The 16,810-nt window shown below is 51.5% G+C and overlaps 1 protein-coding gene across 2 annotated transcripts; it reads right to left on the bottom strand.

Annotated features, from left to right (window-relative positions):
* Positions 1-1,984: 1,984 nt before the first annotated feature.
* Positions 1,985-10,330, bottom strand: PEX11G (peroxisomal biogenesis factor 11 gamma). 2 transcript variants are annotated; one of them, XM_035117031.3, is made up of 5 exons: positions 10,189-10,278; positions 6,464-6,655; positions 3,238-3,416; positions 2,722-2,772; positions 1,985-2,473 (listed from the first exon to the last, which is right to left on the bottom strand). In XM_035117031.3, exons 1-5 carry the CDS (start codon positions 10,261-10,263, stop codon positions 2,266-2,268), a joined length of 705 nt encoding a protein of 234 aa, XP_034972922.3. In that variant the 5' UTR covers positions 10,264-10,278; the 3' UTR covers positions 1,985-2,265. The 2 variants fall into 2 exon arrangements, with proteins under 2 accessions (XP_034972922.3, XP_034972923.3); XM_035117032.3 differs by lacking the exon at positions 2,722-2,772 and having other exon boundaries at positions 10,189-10,330.
* Positions 10,331-16,810: the final 6,480 nt, after the last annotated feature.

Below are 16,810 nucleotides of genomic sequence, written 5' to 3'. Positions count from 1 at the left end.
CCTTTTGCCTGGTTGCTACGACTTGCATGTTGAGCAGGAAGGAATCACGGCTGAGGAATCCCCCCCCCTTCCCCAAATCTCCGTTTAAAAACCTTCCAAGGGAGACCCATCCTGCTGGGGTTCTTGCGATTCCCGAGCAGAGCCTCCCTGGAAAGAGCCAGTCTACCTTAGCATGGCAGAAAAGCCTGCCGCTCTCACGTCCTGTTTGGGGGGGCATCTGGGCAGACGTGGGGCCCTATTCGGCCTGATCCAGCAGCCTCGGAAGTGGAAGGAGCTGAACCCCAAGCTCCACCCTTCCCTGGGGCCAAGTCCCCGGAGAGACCTGCCTCCCTTTTGTACACATGCACAACAGCCTTCCTTCTTCCCGTTCCCCTGCTCCTGCCTTTGCTTTCTCCAGGGGCCACATCCTGCGCTGACCACTCGTGCAGCAGGAAGAGCCCAGGGGGTGGGAAGCCCTTTAGCATACAAGCAGCGTTTCTACAGAGGCCCTCTTTCCACTTCGCCTGCCCAGCGGTGCCTCCTGGGACTTGCTCCAAGTTGGAATTGTAGCGTTAGAAGGGACCCCAAGGGTCATCCAGCCCAGCCTCATTGCAATGCAGGAATCTCAGCGAAATCATCCAGGACAGAAATCTCCCGGGAAGGAGAGTCTACCACCTTCAACCCCAACAGCGACGATGGTCAGGGAGTTCTTCCTTGGTGCTTGAAACCTCACACCAATTTTATTCTGCAATTTCCCCACAAGTGCCCTTGCACCTATCCTGCCTCATCCCTTTCCCTTCCCTGCGTGCCACGACCCCCAAGTTGTGCTCCTTCCCCACAAAACCAAAGCGAGTTCCTAGTGCCCGTGCTTCCGAGCGCAGCACTTGTGCCGTGTCGGGAGGGGACCCCAGGGGTCATCCATCCCAACCCGCTGCCAGGCAGGAAAACCACAGCTAGCTCAGTGTCGCCCGCACTGGCTGGCAGCTCTCCTGGGTTTCAGGTGGGGCTTTCCTAAAGGTGCTGGGCATCCTTCCTCAAATTCAGGCCCTCCCACACCTCCTTGCTGCCCACCCCCAAGCCCCACAAACAAACAACCTATGGCCAGGGCACCGTCCACCTTAAAAATGAGCAGCCAAACTGACTCCCTCCGAGAAGCGGGATACCCTTTGGCTCCCCAATAAATGAGGCTGTTTGGGGATGTCCTTTGCGCCCCCCCCAAGCCCAACTGGCCTTGGCAACAGGGACTAGAGGCAAACCGCGACCTGGGTGAGGTTTGTTCGCAAACGAGACATTTGCCAAACGGCGAGATTTCCCTGAATCTGCGGAGGAGCACTTTGCCACATTTGGGGCTGGGAAGAGGCTGCAGACACACTGGAACTCCCTGCCTATTGATACCAGGGTATCCCCTAAAGGTAAAGGACCCCTGACAGTGAAGTCCAGTCGTGAATGACTTTGGGGTTGCGGCACTCATCTCGCTTTACTGGCCAAGGGAGCCGACGTTTGTCCGCAGACAGTTTTTCCGGGTCATGTGGCCAGCAGGACTAAGCCGCTTCTGGCGAACCAGAGCAGCACACGGAAAAACCGTTTACCTTCCCGCTGGAGTGGTACCTATTTATCTACTTGCAATTTGACATGCTTTTGAACTGCTAGGTTGGCAGGAGCTGAGACCGAGCAACGGGAGCTCACCCCGTCGCGGGGATTCGAACCGCCGACCTTCTGATCAGCAAGCCCTAGGCTGAGTGGTTTAACCCACAGTGCCACCCCCAACCCCCAATCCTGTTCCAGTTCTAGGGATTAAGAGTGCAGGAACAAGAAATGTTAAGGGTGCAGGGGGGGGATTTGGGGGGACAGAATCATGACTGAAGGACCTCCTTGCTGCGTCCGGAGTTGGAACCTATGCCTGGCTTGCCAAGCCAGCCCCCCCAACCCATGCAGGATCCGTGGGTCAAGGGGAGGAGGCATTTGCGGGGGTCGCGAGCAATAAAGGAGGCTCCCCTCCCCTGACCCCGGTTTGCAGGATACTTCATATCTCTGCATTTTATTAGGTTGCCCGTGACCGGTTTACACAGTGTGCATCGGGTGGGCTTTCAATTCGTGCCTGCGAGGGAGTCTTCTTGCCCCATGGCCATGGGGGGGGGAAGGCTTTGCCCCACGGGGAAAGGGTTTCCGAGGGCAGAAAGCGCTGCAAAGGAATCTGGCTCCCCTTTTCGTGGCCTTGACAGGAATTTTGAGGGTGCCGTCTGTCTGGTCTCCTCCTCTGAAGCCCCGGCGGGACGCTGCTTCCTCTCAGGCGGCTCCCCCCGCGTAGGTCTGATAGACTCCGATGAGGGACGACGTTGTCCCCAGCAGCCCCACGAGCCACGGGGGGAACCTCCCGGCCCACAGCACCCCTGGGGGGAGCCAGTGGACGGCATTGCAGAGGTCCGCCAGGTTGCCGGCAACGGTCAAGGCTTCGGCCCGGGCTCGCGCCCTCACTCTCTGAAGGGAGTCCTTGCTGCGGGGAGATGGAAGGAAGGAAGGGGGGTCAGTTGGAAAGGGAACCCCAAAGGCCATCCACACCAGCCCCACCAAAGCATGGAATTGTAGAGCTGGACTTAAGGGGCTTAAGGTTAGTCTGGACTGAGTGCGAGGGTTTTTTGGGGCGGTGGTATCCCATAACCAGGACAAGGGGGGGGGGCTCTTGCCTGCCGCAGGAATAGGGGGCCAGTTCTGAAATATTTGCGGCGAAAAGGGATCTCCTACCTGGCCTGCTTCTGCCGCCGTCTTCTTAGCCGGCACAAGATCCTCAGGGATCTGGAATTGGGAGGGTCATAGAATCATAGAGTTGGAAGAGACCACAAGGGCCATCCAGTCCAACCCCCTGGCAAGCAGGAAACACCATCAAAGCATTCTTGACATATGGCTGTCAAGCCTCTGCTTAAAGACCTCTAAAGGAGGAGACTCCACCACACGCCTTGGCAGCAAATTCCACTGCCGAGCTGCTCTTACTGTCAGGAAGTTCTTCCTAATGTTTAGGTGGAATCTTCTTTCTTGTAGTTTGAATCCATTGCTCCGTGTCCGCTTCTCTGGAGCAGCAGAAAACGAGCCTTTTGCAGAAGGGACCCGAGGGTCATCTAGCCCAGCCCAACCCCCAATGGGGGGCCTCGCAAACCCACAACTTGCAAGGTGAAGAGTCTCCAGCTCTGGCTGGAGGCGAGGAGCTGTGGCGCCCCAAGGTGCCTTCTCTCTCCCCCAACTTGCCCCCCTGGCATTCCTTACCGTGCGATTCCCAGCAGCAGGGAGGTCGCCCACAGCAGGGTGCTGAGCACCCACCACTTCCCCGAGTCGCCCCGAATGACCTTGGCGTCCGCTGCCCACGCCAGGTGTTCGCAGGGGTAGTAGAGCTGGTCGGCCACATTGTTGGCTACCGAGAGCCAGCGGACGGCGGGGTCCTCCTCCTGAGAAAGGGGAAGAAGGTTGGGTGCCTCGCAAGGAAGACCGGCTCCGTCTCGGTCAGCGCTGCCCGCATGGGCCGGCAGCGGACTTTGGGTGTCTTCCCTGGGGATGCCACGGGGGCCTCCTGCGCAACACAAGGGGCTAGTCCCCATTGTGGGCACCTGCCTGTCTTGGGGAAACAATGGAGTGCGCTCCGGGGGTGAAGCCAAAGCGAATTGACCTCCGTGGGGCACAAGCCTGGTCCGGGGTCCTGTGCTGCCCAGACGACAAGACCCTGCTCTCTGCCTCGCTGATGGGGGTCCAAAGGAAAGCAGATATTTCCTGCATTGCAGGGGGTTGGGCTAGATGACCCCTGGGGTCCCAAAACTTATTTTTCTTTTCTATGAGATCAAGACGTTTGGCAGATCAAGGTGCCACCCAACTGCCTTAGGGACTCCGCTCTGGATTTTTGTAGGGTTTCCCCCTGAGCCTATTCTTTTCCCAAATTATTCCACAAGGCTTCCCTCCTCCCCGATGGGCTTCCTTCCCAGGTGGACAAGCCCCACTACCCCCCCTTCCCTCTCCGGCACGGGCAGAACCCACCTTCTTGCTCATCAGACCCCCTCTTGGTCCCGTCTTCGCCTGCAGGGGAAGCTCCTAACTCCCTTTGGGTTCGAGACCCCTCGGCTCCCCTCGCCCGGTTCTGCCAGCCAGTTGAAGCCGTTCCCAGGATCAGGGCTGCTGTCACTGAGTGCAAGGGGGGGGGACTAAAGGTTGCAAACCGCCCCAGAAGGAGCAGGGCCTCCCCTGGCACCCCAAACACCCCATCCTGCTCTTGCAGTGACCAAATACCCCAAAGAACCTAGGGATCCAGATAGACTGCCTCTGGACCAGGAGGTTCCATTAAAAGGTAAGAAAACACCCAAGGGGGCCTATCTAATAATAATTTTATTACTTATACCCCGCCCATCTTGCTGGGTTTCCCCAGCCACTCTGGGCAGCTCCCAACATAATATTAAAAACAGTACAAGATAAAACATTAAAAACTTCCCTCAACAGGGCTGCCTTCAGATGTCAAGTCAGGTAGTTGTTTATCTCCTTGACATCTGATGGGAGGGCGTTCCATCCATGGGAGGGTGCCACCACCGAGAAGGCCCTCTGCCTGGTTCCCTGTAACCTCACTTCTTGCAGGGAGGGAACTGCCAGAAGGCCCTCGGAGGTGGACCCCAGTGTCCGGGCTGAGCAATGAGGGTGGAGACGCTCCTTCAGGGATACTGGGCCGTTGAGGGCTGTCAAGGTCAGCACCAAGATTTTGAATTGTGCTTGGAAAACGTCCTGGATTAGTTGCAGTTTCCGGCTCACCTTCAAAGGCAGCCCCACGGAGATCGCGTGGCAGTAGTCCAAGCAGGACATCGCGCACCACTCTGGCCAAACAGTGCAGGGAGGGTCTCATCCTGCGTACCAGATGGAGCTGGTGGACAGCTGCCCAGGACACAGAATGGACCTGCGCCTCCATGGACAGCGGTAAGTCCAAAATGACCCCCAGGCTGCGCACCTGATTCTTCAGGGGCACAGTTGCCCCATTCAGGACCAGGGAGTCCCCCCACACCTGCCTGCTCCCTGCCCCCCCCCCAAACAGTACTTCTGTCTTGTCAGGATTCAACCTCTCCCCTCTTGCGACTCCCAGCAGTTCAGAGGCATTTGGTGCCTCTGAGCACGGGCAGAGCGCCCAGCCCATGTACTTCTCCACTTCTAGGAATTGCTGCGATTCCTTCTGGTGGCATCGCCTAGATGGGACAGCTGCTGGGGTTCCTCACCCCCACCCTTGCCGGCCACCCCTTGCCGCTCTTCCTGGGTAGGTGGGGAGGCGACGGTCCGCCCTCCAGCCACTCACTCGTGCCACAGGCGGTCAAAGGGTGCCAGGCACCTCACGCCTTCTCCTGCGGCTGCAAACACCTTGCCCACGCCACTGTTTGTGTGATGCATACTTCCGTCTCGTGCTCCTCTGTTTGCGCAACCAAAAGAAATAGGAGTGTTTGCTCTGAAATCACCTGGGGGAAGTCACTTGGCTGCTCCTAGGAAGCAGGGGGAACCGGCGTGGGCTGGAACTTAACAGGGGCAGAGGGCGGGTGTGTTTTTGCTGTTCGAAAATATCCCTCTGGTTGGCCATGGGCGGAGCAGAGCGGCTGGGGAAACCCGGTCGGATGGGCAGGGTACAAAAAAAAATAAAAAATTGTTATTACTATTAACAGGCCAGCCGTTCGTGTTCAAATAGAAGTTATTAACACGGATGGAAGTTACTGCAGCAGTTGTAGAATATGAGATTATTATCTGGATCGGAACGTATTGGAAACTAATAAGATTTTTGGAATGCGGATATAAAGGAAACTGTCTTGCCATCCATTCTAGCACAGCGGGGGGGGGGCCCTCTTAAATTGTTTTGGTACAATCAGATCACGGTTGGCGGACGTAATCCGTTCTGGGAGACCGTTGTAAAACCGAAAGCCTCAATACAATAGGGAAGCTCAAAACTGGAAAACTAGAAACCAGAGCGGTTGCTTCCGGGTTTTTGGGCTTTGGGAGCCGAAACGTTCCAAAACGGAGGCCTTCGAGGTTTGACTGCATTTGTAAGATCGGTATTGCTAGTTGCCTTGCAATTTGGCGTTGTTATAATGAGGCTACCACTGGGTTGCAATAGAAAGCTAGTAATAATTGTGATATAAAAACACACCAGCTGTGCCACAGCAGCGACTCTCCCCAGTATACTGCCTCCGGCGGGAGGGACAGCTTTGCCCTTGTATGCCGATAGCCTTCCCCCAACCATTCCTCCAGCCCCCTTTTCATGCTGAGAGCCCTGCAGCAGCAGCTGAATCAGGCCAAAGGGGGTCCTGACCTTGCAGAATCGTAGAGCTGGGAGGGACCCCAAGGGTCATCCATCCCAACCCGCTGCCAGGGAGGAAAACCGCAGCTAGCTCAGTGTCGCCCGCACTGGCTGGCAGCTCTCCTGGGTTTCAGGCGGGGCTTTCCTAAAGGTGCTGGGCATCCTTCCTCAAATTCAAGGGTCACCCACCTTCGGCCCCAGGCCGTACTGGCGGCTGTAGGCGAGCATGGAGAGGTCGTCGAAGAGCCGGAGGACTGTCCGGCAGTGGCTGAGCTGAGCCGATATCGCCAGGAGGCTCTGGCCGAGGGGGGACTCCGCGGGGTGGCTCCTGGCGGCCAATGCCCCCCCTGTGAGCTGGCAGCCATAACCGAGGGTGCGGACCTGGCAGGGGAAGACGAGATCACGGTTACCTCTGCATTTTGGAACACGGATACCCTGCTTCGATTGTCGCCGGGGGCTTGTTATTCAAAAAGCATCACAATTGGGAATAAAAGACGTGTTTAAACGATCCTATAGTTGGAAGGGACCCCGAGGGTCATCCAGTCCAACCCCCAGCAATGCAGGAATCTTGGCTAAAGCAGCCAGGACCAAGCTCTGCTTCAAAACCTCCAAGGAAAAGATCAAAACCCACCTCGGATTTAGCTGTCTGTTAACGGCTGCTACGGTTATGGAAAAGTAAGCGAGAGAATGTTGTTTCGCTCGCTGCGTTTCCCGCATTGCCGGGGGGGGGGGGGAGGTTGGAGCGGGTGACTTTGACGTCCCCTTCTACGGCTGAGTGCGGATGAACCCAGCTCCTCCTCTTAAAAAATAAAATTGAAATTGATTTTATTAGGTTTCCAAAATGTCACAGATCAAATATTTACGTAACATCTTGGTTTCCTGAAAGGACTTGGCCAAACCCTTTCCCCTGCTGCCTTGATTCTGAAAACCTCTCATCTATTACAAAATCACCTCCAATGCAATTATTTCATCGTTCGTTTTCCTTCCGGAAACCAGCTTCGATCCGGACTCCCATTCTGCACTTTGTAAGAAATTGACTTTTATCTTTGTGGTCCATTGGAATTCCCTGCTGATGGATGGTGCCAGGCAGGAACTTTTGCTTCAAATGCTGGCATCACTGAACTACGGGGCTGAAAGGTTACCCAGGGGCCATCCAATCCAACCCCCTGCAATGCACAAATTTTGTATAGGTTCATCTCATTTCTGCCACCCAATTCCAAACACTTTTCAAACAAAATAAACCCAAATTTGCGTGAAAACCCTGGTCCTAATAAATCTTCCGATCCAGGCAGCTTCCAGAGATCCCTTTGTGGCCCTGCACATTCCTGGAAGGTTAACTTATGTTTAGCCAACATATTTTGCAAATCTGGAGGAGGAAGGCATGGGAGCACCAGAAATTTGGGTTTCCCCTTCCTCCATCCAGTTTGTTTCGGTCTTAAATAGAACAAAATGTGTGGGTTAAGTTTCTTTTTTTAAGGCTGCTGCTGTGAGATAAGAAAGGAACAATTGCATTTATTTATTAACAACCATCACATTCATTTATTTTTAGCATGCGATGCACGAGGTCAAAATTTAAAGTCGGACAAGGAAATGGTGGTGTTTTTTTTTAATGCCTCTGCCCACTTTCGGGCAACAATTTCAGGTTATCTCTATGCTCCGTTAGGAAGCAGGGGGGAAACGGCTGCCAGTCAGAGCATGCAACACTGAGGCAGCTGGATCGGCAGTCCGATTCGACACAAGTTAAATCTGAACCATGAGGACTGGGATCTTGATTTATTTCTAAGAGAAGGAGCATCACTTTTCTTATTAGGTGATTCTGAAAACCTTTGTGCACCTTGGCTTTCTCATACCATAAATATGCATGTCACCCAAATCTGTTATCGTGTCCTTCCCAATCTGATGTACCTGCATTTTTCAATATTATCCACTCCCAGAGCCAGCAAAGACAGGAAGCCTCATGGTCTAATTTTAAATCTGGCAAGGCGAAGCCTCCTCTTTCTTTAGCATCTGTTAACAACTTGTATTTTATTCTGGGTCTCTTCCCCTGCCAGATAAATTTTAGAAATATATTTTTGCCCTTCCTTGAGGCTTCCTGTATTGCCGGTATAGACTGAAATAAAAATAACGTTCTTGGCAATAAATTCATTTTTATAACTGATATTATTCCCCCCCAAAATAGCTTCATCCTACTCCATATTTCCAAGTTTCTCTTTATTTCTTTCCAAGTATTTATATACTGGTAATTATCTTTAAATATGTTGATATTCCTAGCTGTCTGCCATACCCCAAATGGTTTAATAAAAAAAAGAGAAGCAACATCGCTTTGCGTGCAGTTTTACTCCCAGGTACTTCCTGGAAGCTGCTGCCAGTTAGTGCTGGCAATGCTAAGCTCGATGGGCCAAAGGTCTGTCTCAGGAGGAGGACGTTTCCTAGCTCCCAGGGCAAAGTCTTAACCAACAAACCTTTCTGCTCTTTCTTTCCTAACATTTATATACAGCAACAAGTGCCCTAAAGGCGCCTTCATTCCATCCTTTGGCCCATCCTGACACCAAAGCTTAAGAAACAGTGTCTGACTAATTATTTTTCCTCATCCAGCCTGGTGTGTTTTTCCTTTTATGCTGCGTCTTTTTTTTAAAAAAGATTGCACTCCTGAGTGTGCATACTCTTTGTAAATCTATTATACCTTTTATAGGGGGCTGGACACTGGGGTTTTTATATACAGTACATACATGTTTATGCGTATGTACAGATACAGTATACATATTTGCTGTTTTAAATGTCCATTTTATAGTGGAATCCCTTCAGTAATGTTTCCTTTTGAAATTTTGTTGCTGTTTGTTTGCTGCATTTAGTTTCCTGTTGCTCTGAATCGATACTTCATATTTGACTCTCTTCAGTACATGTTTTATTCTGCGTTTGATGTTTTAATGTTCTAAACCGAGTTGAGATATTACCCTTAAAAACAGAAAATGATCTATAATAATAACAACGATAATAATAATTAATATGCTTGAAATAAACTGATTTCCACTGTTTTTAGCGGGTCTATTCTGAGGCACCTCCTTGGTGGGGCCATGCCCCCTCTCCCCCAGCCACGCCCACCCTCCCTTAGGTCCTGCCCATAGCTGGCTCTCTGATCAGGCCACACCCATCACCCATTAAGCCACACCCTTACCAGGCACCTCCCACCATTAGGCCCTGCCCCACTGCTCTTAACAGGCAGCCCAGCCTGATTTCCAGGCCACTCCCACTACCCACTAAGCCACGCCCCCTGGCCAGGCTCCTGCCTCCATTAACAGACAGCTTCATCCCTTATCAAGCCCTGCCCACTACACATTAAGCCCCGCCCACATTAGACCCCTCCTACCTCTGCAAAGCCCCGCCCCACCACTATTAAGAGGTGGTCCGAACTGCCCTTATGAAGCCACACCCCATAGCAGGCTCCTCCCACCTCTATTAAACCCTGCCCCACTGCTCTTAACAGACAGGTGGCCTACTCTCCAGGCCCCGCCCACTACCCATCAAGCCCCGCCCCGCCTCTTAACAGACAGCCTCAGCCTTTATCAAGCCCCGCCCAGTACCCATTAAGCCGTGCCCTTATCAGACTCCTCCCATCTCCATTAAGCCCCGCCCCACTGCTCCTAACAGACGGGGAGCATGTTATCCAGGCCACGCCCACTACCCAGCAAGCCACGCCCTGCCAGCCTCACCCCTTATCAAGCCCCGCCCGCTATCCAAACCACGCCCACATCAGGCTCCTCCCACCTCTTGTCAGACAGGCAGCCTGCTTTCCAGGCCACGCCCCCTGCCATTAAGCCACGCCCCCTTACCAGGCTCCTGCCTCCATTAAGCCCCGCTTAACAGACAGGCTCCCCCCTTAGGAAGCCCCTCCCCTCCCTCCTCTCCCCGCTCACCGCGCGGTCTCTGCCCCGGTGAGTCTCCAGCAGCGCCACCAGCGCGCCGAACAGGCCCTCCGCTCCCGCCGCCATGGCAACGCTTCCTGGTTCGTCCGCCTCGCCCCTCCTGAAGCCGTCCAATCCGCGCCGCCCGGGAGGAGGAGATGGAAACTACAAGCCCCAGAAAGCATTGCGCAGCAGTGGACGGGCAGCCGGAGCGGCCAAAAGAGTGCGCGGGCGGAGAGAAGCGGAGGGAAATATCGAAGGTCGTTAAAGAGGGAGAGGGAGAGGGAGAGGGAGAGGGAGAGGGAGGGGAAGGGGAAGAGGAAGGAAGGAAGGAAGGAAGGAAGGAAGGAAGGAAGGAAGGAAGGAAGGAAGGAAGGAAGGAAGGAAGGAAGGAAGGAAGGAAGGAAGGAAGGAAGGAAGGTCGATTGGAAGGAGGAAGAATAGATATAACGGGGGTAAAGAGGGGGGTGCTTGAGCCGAGATTGCTGCCTTGCAGCGGGTTGGGATGGATGACCTTTGGGGATCCCTTCCAACTCTTCCGTTCTGTGGTTCTTTGGGACAGAAACGTGAATAAGAGAACTCCCCTCACATTGATCGCCTTTTGTGAAAATATTGGCCTGGCATAAGAATTTATCTATTAAATTAGTTTCATCCAGTGCTTTTTTTCTTTAAAAATGTTTAGGGGTTCTCTCATTTTGACTCAAGAAAACCATCATTTTATAGTTCAAATCCGGAAAAATAAATACAAATAAATGGACAAAAGGACAAAGATTCACAAAATGCTTAGGGGTATGCACCCTGCGCCCCACCAGAAAAAAGCACAACATTTATCTATTAAATCTGCCGCTGGCTGTTTTCCGCAGGAATTGGCCTAAGCACCGTTATCCTGGCTTTGGGCAGGGGTGTGTCATCCCAGATCTTCAAGATGATGTTATATGTGGAAAGAATTTAAAAAGAAGAAAAAATATGTGGAAAATCAAACGTATTGAAGAGCCACAAAGACAATAGGGACCTAATGGCACCTCCTTGTTCTGGACTAAGCAGCCAACTGGATTTGTTGCTAACCTTACAGGGGGTTGCACTGGATGACCACTGGGGGTCCCTCCCAGCTCCACAGTTCTGTGATTCCAGTTCCAATTCCAGTTCCAGGTGGGTTTGCTCTTTTGGCAAATGTCTGAGTGAGACGAATGGCGCAAGCTTCTAAGGATCAGAGTCCATTCCTTCCGGCCTTGTCCTCAGTTGACAGGCGCCACGAGGGCACGGAGGCGGGGGAAATTGGCAGGAACCCCCTCCCATGCGTGGACGGAAAGAGAGAAAGCAAACAGGGAGGGCAGAGAGCCACAGAACAACATTGTGGGCCGAGAATGGAGCTCCAAAACAGCCAGAGGAATCGGAGAGATCGCGGGATGAGGCGATAACGAGGCTTTCAAGTTTGGCCTTGGTGAAGGAGGGAGATAAAATGGAGCAGAAGCTGGGCACGGCTTCCCTCTTCTTTGGCGGGGGTCCTGCTCCGAACTCGCAAGTTTTAAACGGCCGCTCCGCTTCTTGTGATCCCTGCATTGCAGGGGGTTGGTCTGGATGACCCTCGGGGTCCCACCGGCCCTTCCCATTCTAGGCTGCGTTCTTTCTCTTTGAAAGCTAAAGGCTGCGGGTTTCAGGCGGACTTCTCATTGCGACAATTTGAATGCTACTGGGGTGCTTATACGGCTGTACAGCGCCCAGCGCCCTGAACAAACTACAATTCCCAAGATTGCCCCCCCCCAATAAAGAATTCTGGGAACCATAGTCTATCCATCGCAGAGCCACCTTCCTCAGGATCCTTTTCAGGAAGACTGTCTGGCGGCCCCGGCATGCCCAGACAACAAGGGGCAGTCAAGGATTCATGGAACCAAAGAGTTGTAAAACGGGAAGGGACCCCAGTGGTCATCTAGCTCAACCCGGGCAAGTGAGGAATCCTACCTGCAGCAGATGGGCCTGCAGCCAGGCGATAGTTTTTTTTTTAAAAAAATCTGACCCTAATAGAAGCCAGTCGAGTCCAACCTTCCTTTCCTCGCAGCTGACCAAATACCCAGGAGAACCTGCCCCTGACTAGGAAGTTCTATCGGAAAATATATGTCCAGCCACCTGTCCCCACATGGCCTGCCAGGCACCCCAAAGGGAAGACCCAAGAGGAGCAGCTTCCCCAACCCCCCCTTTGCTCTCCACCGTTCTAAGGTAGGCTGCTTCTCTCCATGGAGGCTCCGCTTAGGAACCATAATACATGGTTTAAATCAGCAAAGGGTTCCCGGGAGATGATATCTAATGAAATGAAAGTGGGGGAGAGACTTTTAGGGAAAGACCAGAAGCCTTCTGATTAGGAATATTAGGAACGGAAGACCAGGCAGAGGGCCTTCTCGGGGGTGGCACCCTCCCTTCAGATCTCAAGGAAATAAACCACTACTGTACAGTATATGATTTTTAGGAGACATCTGAAGGCAGCCCTGTTTAGGGGAGCTTTTAATGTGTGGTGTTTTAATTGTATTTTTAATATTTTGTTGGGAGCCGCCCAGAGTGGCTAGGGAAACCCAGCCAGATGGGTGGGGTATTAATAATAATAATAATAATAATAATAATAATAATATATTCCAGGGTTCCAGTCAAGGGGTCTTCCTTCACCAGCGCTGCCTGGAACAGCCAGGCTCTGGTTCCCAAATGGAGCCTCCATGGACCGCCCCAGTGTACCTCACAGTACCTGCAAGGACGAGGCTTGCTGCTCCGACATTGCAATGCATCCTTGTTTAAAAAGAAAAAGAAAATACTTTTAACTGGTGTGTGTGTGTATTATTGGATCGTTGTTTCCATTTCAATGATATATATTTTGCAGTTTTGCATTTTGATTTTCTTCTGCGAGCCCCCCTTGAGACCTCTGGTGTACAGGGTGGTGGTTAATAATAATAATAATAATAATAATAATAATAATAATAATAATAATTTATTATTGATACCCCGCCCATCCGGCTGGGTTTCCCCAGCCATTCTGGGCAGCTTCCAACAGAATATTAAAATAAAATATTAAACATTAAAAGCTTCCCCATAGAGGGCTGCCTTCAGATGTCTTCTAAAAGTCTGGTAGTTGTTTTTCTCTTTGACATCTGGTGGGAGGGCGTTCCACAGGGCAGGCGCCACTACCGAGAAGGCCCTCTGCCTAGTTCCCTGTAGCTTTGCTTCTCGCAGCGAGCAGGGCCGGCGCTTCCATTTAGGCGGACTAGGCCTTCGCCTAGGGCGCCGAAATGGAGGGGGCACTGGCTAGTGAGGCGTCCGTGGCTTCCGCTGGGTCGCTAATGGGAAGCCGGCCGTTCCCGCGGCCCACGCCAGCCCCGCTCCCATTGCCGCCACCGCCACACTGCCGGCGGCCCACTTCATCGTCCCGGAGGCGGGATGAGGATGAGGGCGCCGTGTCCATGGCGGTGGGTTACATGGTTTATTTCATAGAACTATGTGTATGTACAGCCTAAGCCTATGTGTATATACAACCTAATTCTGTATTCCATTGATGAATCATCAGTTAATGGTTAGGGCTGCAATCTCATCAAATAATCTTTAGCCATATCTACTGTTTACATTTGCATACAGTAATTTTGCATATACAATTCTGAACCAAGAAGCATACGTTGTTTTTGGATGATGTATACATGTGCTGTTTTTTATTTTTATTTTATTTTTATTTTTATTTTTTTCTATTTTCTATTTCTATTTTTTATTTTATTTTATATTAATTGGGGGGCACCAGAAGGTGATCTCGCCTAGGGCGCAAAAAACCCTAGCATCGGCCCTGGCAGCGAGGGAACCGCCCGAAGGCCCTCGGAGCTGGACCTCAAATTCCAATAAATCATACTAGCAAATAACTGCAACCAGGAAGGCAGGAGAGGCAGAGAAGGAGAAACTGGGGAGGGAAAAACACCTTCTGGGTCGCTTTGCATCTTGGCAGAGATACCAGGCAGGACAGATCTGGAAAGATGCCAAAGAGACAGGTGTCACAGGCAGGCAGGTATTTTCCGGTGCATGTTATCTCCAAGCCACATTCCTCGCCCGAAACCTTTTCTCGGTTCATGGAGGTGGGAAACACGCGTCACCAGAGGCATCGCCCTCTCCTTTGCGAAATAAAAATAACTGAGCAATGAAACAATGCGGTTCCGAGTCGCATTGCGCTCAGAGTAGACCCACTGAGGGGGATGTTCTGCAGGCAGCTTCATTCATTCATTTCCTTCCAGGTTCATACATTTCACTAATCTTGCAATCATCTTAACATTATAAAGCTCCACTTCCTTCCCCCTCTTTCTGCAGTTCCTTAAATTTATTTTCAATCTCTTCTGCACATCCAAATTAACTGAATTTGCTCATTTATTCCTCTTCTTTAAATATTGACTCTTCTGAAACTGCAGGTTGTCACAATAATCCTGCCCGTGTTTTTATCTGTTTGAAGTTTTATCTGTAAATATTCCACAAACCATTTCCATTTTTTAATAATAAAAAAGTTTGTCTTGATTTCTAATTATTCAGGTAACTTTTGCCATTTCTGCATATTCCGTAGGTTTTTGTATCCCTTCTTCATTTGCTGCGACTTCTGCTTCTTTCCATTTTGGGACAAGTAACACTTTTGCCACTGTAGTCGCATACATGAATAAATTTCTGTACAGTTTGGGTAATTCTATCCCTTTAATTCCCAAAGAGTAAAGCTTCTGGTTTTTTTGTTTTTTTAAAACAAATCTTCTTTTAAACATCCTTTTTGATTCATTATATATCAGTTCCCAGTAAATGGAAGGAAATGCTCCAGGCAGCTTCAATGGGTCCATCTGTTTCCGTGGGTCTACTCTGACACACATGGCTGTGCACAAGTTTGCTTTCCTAGTAACAGCAGCAATAATTTTATTTTTTGCATCCCTTTCCGTCGGACTGGTTGGCCCCAGCATGTTCAGAAACATCATACCGCATCAGATGCTAAAAACTCGGTTTGTCACGCCAAAACATTACCAAAATAATAATAATAATAATAATAACATTTCCACACCCCAGTTACTGGTAGGCTGCTCTGTATAATAATAATAATAATAATAATAATAATAATAATAATAATAATAATAATAATAATAATATTTATACCCTGCCCATCTGGCTGGGTTTCCCCAGCCACTCTGGGCGGCCCTAACAGAATATTAAAATATTATTATGCATTCTTTGGTCCTAAGTTAGCGTCATCATAGGTCCTAGGAGCCAAATTTCCCCAGTAGTAGGAGGAGATAATGCGGAATTTTTAGCTCTTATAATCTTAGCGGCAGTTATACCAGTTATACGGTCAAAAGGTATTTTTGGATATGCAAATAAAGGGGTTTCTTTGTATGATCAGGGGAGGCCAAGAACAGGTCCGGCGAGTTTCGGGAAGCAGCTGGATCCAGCATCTCCTTTGGGGCCAGGCATTTATGGGCACTCGCTGGCGCCAGACCAGACCAGACCAGTCACAGCATGGAGACAAGAAGCGATTCCCTGGCCTGGCCAGCTTTAAGGCTTTGTCTGCGGGTGCAAAGAGCACATTTCCTTGCCCCCCGAGACACGCATTTGCTGAGATCCAAAGAGAGGGGACACCCAGGCTGCTGTGGGAAAAGGGGAAAGAAGGGGCAATTAAACCGGCAGGATCCCTTGTGGGCAGACAGTGGAGGTTGAAGCCAAACCGAAATGAACTCCCCGGGGTGCAAGCCTGGGCAGGGTGCCAGGGGGTCCTGGGCCAAAGGAAAGCAGAGATTCCTGTATTGTGCAGGGGGTTGGGCTAGATGACCGCTGGGGTACCAAATCTACTATTTCCCAATTGTATGGCGTCTGGCACCTGCAGGAGTTGCCAGAAGCAGGCGTCCAAGGCGCCACCCAATGCCCCAAACGCCAAGCAAAAGAGAAAACCTCAATGCCAGCGATAAGGGGAGAGGCAGCGGCGGCCTAGTGGTTAGAGTGGCAGAGCAGGACCCGGGTTCAAATCCCCCCTCGGCCAGGAAACTCCAGCCCTGCCTAGAGACTTGAGCCCTTCTGCAAGCCCAGCAGCTGCCCTTCCCTGGGAACTGGGCCAAGCCCCAGCAGCCTATTATTTACAGGATTTTGGGGCTGCCCAGGGAGACGGGTTTTATGGGTGCAAGCCAAGCCGGCTCAGCCCGGCTCCTTGCACGTTCCGAGAGTTTTATGAGCCCGTGTGGCTGCAGCACGGGGAGGGGGGCGACCCGGCGCCAGGAGGGCATCCCTTCTTGGCACGTGGCGGCTCTGCAGCCAAGGTTTGTGGTGGCAACACCGAGGCACGGGGCCGGATCCGCTGTGGGGCTGGGCCAGGCTGGGTGAGACCCCTTGGGCCTGATCCCACTGCTACAGGACTCTGCTTACTTTCTTATGCTTCCCTTTTTTTCTTTTGTGTGTGGAAAATTTCTCTTTCTACTCTTTCATGGCAATTTTCTGCAATGCATTCATAATCATAACCCCGCTGTTGTTTAGTCGCCTTAGTCGTGTTCGACTCTCCGTGACCCCGTGAACAGAGCTTTCTTCTCAAAGCTTCTCCTTTTTTTAATGTCCATGGAGTTTTGATTCTTTTGCAAAATCCTGGAGTGGCTTGCCAGTTCCCTTC

Source organism: Zootoca vivipara, chromosome 6 (genome assembly GCF_965207765.1).
Source record: "Zootoca vivipara chromosome 6, rZooViv2.hap1.1, whole genome shotgun sequence".
NCBI classification, from domain to species: Eukaryota; Metazoa; Chordata; class Lepidosauria; order Squamata; family Lacertidae; genus Zootoca; species Zootoca vivipara.
Note: the sequence above shows the minus strand (reverse complement) of the source record. Positions and strands in the feature narration are given on the sequence as shown.